We start from the raw sequence: 7,500 nt of genomic DNA, 5'->3' as shown, positions 1-7,500 counted from the left end.
TCAGTCACACAGGTCTGTCGGTCACACAGGTCTGTCAGTCACACAGGTGTGTCGGTCACACAGGTCTGTCAGTCACACAGGTCTGTCGGTCACACAGGTCTGCTGGTCACACAGGTCTGTCAGTCACACAGGTGTGTCGGTCACACAGGTCTGTCAGTCACACAGGTGTGTTGGTCACACAGGTCTGTCAGTCACACAGGTGTGTCGGTCACACAGGTCTGTCAGTCAGACAGGTCTGTCGGTCACACAGGTGTGTCGGTCACACAGGTGTGTCGGTCACACAGGTCTGTCAGTCAGACAGGTCTGTCGGTCACACAGGTGTGTCAGTCACACAGGTCTGTCAGTCAGACAGGTTTGTCAGTCACACAGGTCTGTCGGTCACACAGGTGTGTCGGTCAGACAGGTCTGTCGGTCACACAGGTCTGTCGGTCAGACAGGTCTGTCGGTCACACAGGTCTGTCAGTCACACAGGTGTGTTGGTCACACAGGTCTGTCAGTCACACAGGTGTGTCGGTCACACAGGTCTGTCAGTCAGACAGGTTTGTCAGTCACACAGGTCTGTCGGTCACACAGGTGTGTCGGTCAGACAGGTCTGTCGGTCACACAGGTCTGTCGGTCAGACAGGTCTGTCGGTCACACAGGTCTGTCAGTCACACAGGTGTGTTGGTCACACAGGTCTGTCAGTCACACAGGTGTGTCGGTCACACAGGTCTGTCAGTCAGACAGGTTTGTCAGTCACACAGGTTTGTCAGTCACACAGGTCTGTCAGTCAGACAGGTCTGTTGGTCACACAGGTGTGTCGGTCACACAGGTTTTAGTGGTTCACCGTGGTAGCTGGGAGTTTGTTCAGGTGATGATGTGTGAGTGACCTGACAGAGTGACTGAGAAGAGGGGGCGGGGCCTGTAGACGGACCGCAGCCCGTCTCTGAGCTGGTGTGGACCCGCGGTACCACACACGCCATCTCTGACTGTTACTGCGGCTCTTAAGCTCAGCCCTTAAGCTCTTTGCCCCCCCCCCCCCCCCCCACTCTGATTTCTGCCTCTGTTCAGACTGAAGTTGGGGTACATGGGGTTGGACTCTGGTTTCTGACCGTTACGTAACAGATTTGTGCAAGTCTAATCAACCATGAAAACCCATTTTTGCACCCAGACAATGGTCAAGGTATGTTATAGGGATTTATTGACCTACTCGTGTGAAATAGCACAGTTTCGTTTTTTGGTGGCGAAGATTTGGGTGAAATGATTTCTAACCCCACATAGAGGTGACATAGAATAGCAGAATTATAATGCTGTTCATCTCTCCTGTGTAGTCAAGTGAGTAAATCCATTCAGGCAGTGAGAGAGAGAGAGACATGTGTCTTTGCACACTCACAGAAATACATGTTTCCATTCTGTTGGGTACACTGTCTTAAGACCGCTGAGAGCTCAGCCTACACTGTTCCTCACAGAAAACTGTCTCCTCTCTTTCATCGTCCTCAGGAATACCAGATCGTAAAGAAATCGGCACGTTCTCTGAGCACCGTTCAAGTGGAATCACCGTGGCGACTGGCACAGCCGTCCATTATCTCAAACATCGTGCTAATGAAAGGGCAGGGCAAGGCAAGTGTATAAATCTACACACTATTCACACACTATACACACACACGACACACGCGCTATACACACACAACACACACACTATACACACACTATACACACACAACACACACGCTATACACACACACTATACTCACACTACACACACATTATACTTACACTATACACACTACACACGACACACACACTATACACACAGTATATACACTATACACACACGACACACACACATTATACTTACACTATACACACACTCTACACATGACACACACACTCTACACACTATACACAAACTATATACACACTCTACAAACTATTCACACACTATACACACACATTATACACACACTATGTATATCACGCACTATACACACACTCTACACACTATACACACACTATACACATCATACACCCCATACCCACACAACACACATCACACACCCCATGCACACACGATATGCACAACACTGACTTTATGAAATATAAATAGACTTTAGACATCACACTGTCATTGACATTTCACAATACAACTTAAAAATGAACTTCTGTTTTAAATGGTTTGAATAAGCAATATTTTTTTTAATAAAACATTTGCTGTTTGAAACTGAATTTCTGTCATGGAACACGATGCTAATATTATTATTCTAATATTGTTATTTTGCGGTGAGTTTTATAGAATGTAGAGACGTTAAATGGGGACTGTAGAATGAGACTGTAAACTGTTGTATGTTATAAAACTGGAGCTGAGGACATGTTGCTGTGTGTTACCTCTGATTCAGGGTCCTCCTACAAACACTTTATGATAACGGAATAGTGAATTTGTTTTTAAAAGCATTACTCATGCCTCTCTGAGCTGTCTGAAGATGACGTCAGACACACAGCCGGGGATCGTGGAGTAAAGCGTCTCTTTTTGTCTGGGGTGGGATTTCAGGGTCTGGGGTTCAGTATTGTCGGGGGTCAGGACTCCGCCCGCGGCAGAATGGGCATTTTTGTGAAAACCATCTTCCCAAATGGAGCTGCAGTGGCTGATGGGCGACTGAAAGAAGGTTCGTTTGTCTGAGTATTAATCTTGTTTATTACAGCTATTTAAAAACATTGTTATTATTATCAAATACCATGCTGTGCTTTATTCCAATGTAGATGCCAAACTTTCCCCTCAAATATATTTAACACCCCGCCCACCTCTCGCTCTCTCTCTCAGGGGATGAGATTCTTGAGGTGAATGGAGAGTCTCTCCAAGGCCTGACACACCAGCAGGCCATTCAGACCTTCAAGGTAAAACGCTGAGTCACAGCGCATTGGCCGTACGCACACAGAGTAAAACACTGAGTCACAGCACATTGGCTGTACACACACAGAGTAAAACACTGAGTCACACCGCATTGGCCGTACACACACAGAGTAAAACACTGAGTCACAGCACATTGGCCGTACGCACACAGAGTAAAACACTGAGTCACAGCACATTGGCTGTACACACACAGAGTAAAACACTGAGTCACACCGCATTGGCCGTACACACACAGAGTAAAACACTGAGTCACAGCACATTGGCCGTACACACACAGAGTAAAACACTGAGTCACACCGCATTGGCCGTACACACACAGAGTAAAACACTGAGTCACAGCACATTGGCCACACACGCACAGAGAGTAAAACACTGAGTCACAGCACATTGGCCGTACACACACAGAGTAAAACACTGAGTCACAGCACATTGGCCGTACACACACAGAGTAAAACACTGAGTCACAGCACATTGGCCGTACGCACACAGAGTAAAACACTGAGTCACAGCACATTGGCCGTACACGCACAGAGAGTAAAACACTGAGTCACAGCACATTGGCCACACACGCACAGAGTAAAACACTGAGTCACAGCACATTGGCCGTACACACACAGAGTAAAACACTGAGTCACAGCACATTGGCCGTACACGCACAGAGAGTAAAACACTGAGTCACAGCACATTGGCCACACACGCACAGAGAGTAAAACACTGAGTCACAGCACATTGGCCGTACACACACAGAGTAAAACACTGAGTCAAAGCACATTGGCTGTACACGCACAGAGAGTAAAACACTGAGTCACAGCACATTGGCTGTACACGCACAGAGAGTAAAACACTGAGTCACAGCACATTGGCCGTACACACACAGAGTAAAACACTGAGTCACAGCACATTGGCCACACACGCACAGAGAGTAAAACACTGAGTCACAGCACATTGGCCACACACGCACAGAGTAAAACACTGAGTCACAGCACATTGGCCGTACACGCACAGAGAGTAAAACACTGAGTCACAGCACATTGGCTGTACACGCACAGAGTAAAACACTGAGTCACAGCACATTGGCCGTACACACACAGAGTAAAACACTGAGTCACAGCACATTGGCCGTACATGCACAGAGAGTAAAACACTGAGTCACAGCACATTGGCTGTACACGCACAGAGAGTAAAACACTGAGTCACAGCACATTGGCCGTACACGCACAGAGTAAAACACTGAGTCACAGCACATTGGCCGTACACACACAGAGTAAAACACTGAGTCACAGCGCATTGGCCACACACGCACAGAGTAAAACACTGAGTCACAGCACATTGGCTGTACACACACAGAGTAAAACACTGAGTCACAGCACATTGGCTGTACACACACAGAGTAAAACACTGAGTCACAGCACATTGGCTGTACACGCACAGAGTAAAACACTGAGTCACAGCACATTGGCTGTACACACACAGAGAGTAAAACACTGAGTCACAGCACATTGGCTGTACACACACAGAGTAAAACACTGAGTCACAGCACATTGGCCGTACACGCACAGAGAGTAAAACACTGAGTCACAGCGCATTGGCCACACACGCACAGAGTAAAACACTGAGTCACAGCACATTGGCTGTACACACACAGAGTAAAACACTGAGTCACAGCACATTGGCCGTACACGCACAGAGAGTAAAACACTGAGTCACAGCACATTGGCTGTACACGCACAGAGAGTAAAACACTGAGTCACAGCACATTGGCTGTACACACACAGAGTAAAACACTGAGTCACAGCACATTGGCCGTACACGCACAGAGAGTAAAACACTGAGTCACAGCGCATTGGCCACACACGCACAGAGTAAAACACTGAGTCACAGCACATTGGCTGTACACACACAGAGTAAAACACTGAGTCACAGCACATTGGCTGTACACGCACAGAGTAAAACACTGAGTCACAGCACATTGGCTGTACACACACAGAGTAAAACACTGAGTCACAGCACATTGGCCGTACACGCACAGAGAGTAAAACACTGAGTCACAGCACATTGGCTGTACACGCACAGAGTAAAACACTGAGTCACAGCACATTGGCTGTACACACACAGAGAGTAAAACACTGAGTCACAGCACATTGGCCGTACACACACAGAGTAAAACACTGAGTCACAGCACATTGGCCGTACACGCACAGAGAGTAAAACACTGAGTCACAGCGCATTGGCTGTACACGCACAGAGTAAAACACTGAGTCACAGCACATTGGCCGTACACACACAGAGTAAAACACTGAGTCACAGCACATTGGCCACACACGCACAGAGTAAAACACTGAGTCACAGCACATTGGCCGTACACACACAGAGTAAAACACTGAGTCACGGCACATTGGCCGTACACGCACAGAGTAAAACACTGAGTCACAGCACATTGGCCACACACGCACAGAGAGTAAAACACTGAGTCACAGCACATTGGCCGTACACACACAGAGTAAAACACTGAGTCACAGCACATTGGCCGTACACGCACAGAGTAAAACACTGAGTCACAGCACATTGGCCGTACACACACAGAGTAAAACACTGAGTCACAGCACATTGGCTGTACACGCACAGAGTAAAACACTGAGTCAAAGCACATTGGCTGTACACGCACAGAGAGTAAAACACTGAGTCACAGCACATTGGCCGTACACACACAGAGTAAAACACTGAGTCACAGCACATTGGCCGTACACGCACAGAGTAAAACACTGAGTCAAAGCACATTGGCCGTACACGCACAGAGAGTAAAACACTGAGTCACAGCACATCGGCCGTACACACGCACAGAGTAAAACACTGAGTCACAGCACATCGGCCGTACACACGCACAGAGAGTAAAACACTGAGTCACAGCACATTGGCCGTACACACACAGAGTAAAACACTGAGTCACAGCACATTGGCCGTACACACACAGAGTAAAACACTGAGTCACAGCGCATTGGCTGTACACGCACAGAGTAAAACACTGAGTCACGGCACATTGGCTGTACACACACAGAGTAAAACACTGAGTCACAGCACATTGGCTGTACACACACAGAATAAAACACTGAGTCACAGCACATTGGCTGTACACACACAGAGTAAAACACTGAGTCACAGCGCATTGGCTGTACACGCACAGAGAGTAAAGCACTGAGTCACAGCACATTGGCCGTACACACACAGAGTAAAACACTGAGTCACAGCACATTGGCTGTACACACACAGAGTAAAACACTGAGTCACAGCACATTGGCCGTACACGCACAGAGTAAAACACTGAGTCACAGCACATTGGCTGTACACACACAGAGTAAAACACTGAGTCACAGCACATTGGCTGTACACACACAGAGAGTAAAACACTGAGTCACAGCACATTGGCCACACACGCACAGAGAGTAAAACACTGAGTCACAGCACATTGGCCGTACACGCACAGAGAGTAAAACACTGAGTCACAGCACATTGGCCGTACACGCACAGAGAGTAAAACACTGAGTCACAGCACATTGGCCGTACACGCACAGAGAGTAAAACACTGAGTCACAGCGCATTGGCCACACACGCACAGAGTAAAACACTGAGTCACAGCACATTGGCCGTACACGCACAGAGTAAAACACTGAGTCACAGCACATTGGCCACACACGCACAGAGTAAAACACTGAGTCACAGCACATTGGCCGTACACACACAGAGTAAAACACTGAGTCACAGCACATTGGCCACACACGCACAGAGAGTAAAACACTGAGTCACAGCACATTGGCCGTACACACACAGAGTAAAACACTGAGTCACTGTTTGACCATTCAGAAATCAAAGGTGAATTGTTGAGTCATCTTTTGGACATACAGCTTTGGTCAGTGGATGAGTGTTTAGTAATCCCAAAGCCAATCCGATCAGCTTTAGATGATTTCTCAATTATGCTCACTTTTATGAATGATGGGATATAGAATTAGGATTTTTATGCAGTGAAATGTGAATAAACTTTTATTTCTGCTCTGTGTTGTTTTGATCACCTCAGGGTCTAGAGTTTTAATAGTGTCCAGCAGCGTCATGGCTTTGTTTGGTCAGACCTGCAATGTATATTTTTTTATTGTCTCCATAGCAACTGAAGAAGGGGGTTGTGACGTTGACGGTGCGGACACGCCTCCGTAGCCCCAGTCTGACACCCTGTCCCACCCCTACCCTGCTCAGCCGCTCCAGCTCGCCCAATTCCAACACCAGTGGGGGGGGCACACCCGTACCCCCCGGTTTTGAGGATGGGGACAGTCGAAAGGGGCCCGGCCCAAAAGATCGCATCATCATGGAGGTCACTCTGAATAAAGGTACTTGTTCTCTCTTAGGTCCAGTTCTGGTAAATAACAGAATTACAGGAGGAATAACATGCACTGTCCAAAAAGGCCCTGACGACCTGTCGTCTGTAACGGCTCTGAGAGCAGGTTTTGGGTCAACGTTATGACAGCAGCACTTTGTTTACTCCTGTGTGTCTCTGATTGGTTATAATTTGAGTTCTCCTATGAAAGCTGAAGATCGTAGCTAAACTCCAATGGTCTGAATGAATGAAA

The 7,500-nt window shown here is 47.5% G+C and overlaps 1 protein-coding gene across 1 annotated transcript in view; it reads left to right on the top strand.

Moving 5' to 3' along the window:
* Positions 1-7,500, top strand: part of pdzd2 (PDZ domain containing 2) — a 61,736-nt gene that overhangs the window by 37,886 nt on the left and 16,350 nt on the right. Inside the window, exons 8-11 of the mRNA XM_030780270.1 lie at positions 1,480-1,599; positions 2,528-2,642; positions 2,798-2,871; positions 7,041-7,260. Coding sequence (XP_030636130.1) covers positions 1,480-1,599; positions 2,528-2,642; positions 2,798-2,871; positions 7,041-7,260 — 529 coding nt within the window. The remainder of the gene's footprint in view (positions 1-1,479; positions 1,600-2,527; positions 2,643-2,797; positions 2,872-7,040; positions 7,261-7,500) is intronic.

This window comes from Chanos chanos, chromosome 1 (assembly GCF_902362185.1).
Source record: "Chanos chanos chromosome 1, fChaCha1.1, whole genome shotgun sequence".
Lineage (NCBI taxonomy): Eukaryota > Metazoa > Chordata > Actinopteri > Gonorynchiformes > Chanidae > Chanos > Chanos chanos.
Note: the sequence above shows the minus strand (reverse complement) of the source record. Positions and strands in the feature narration are given on the sequence as shown.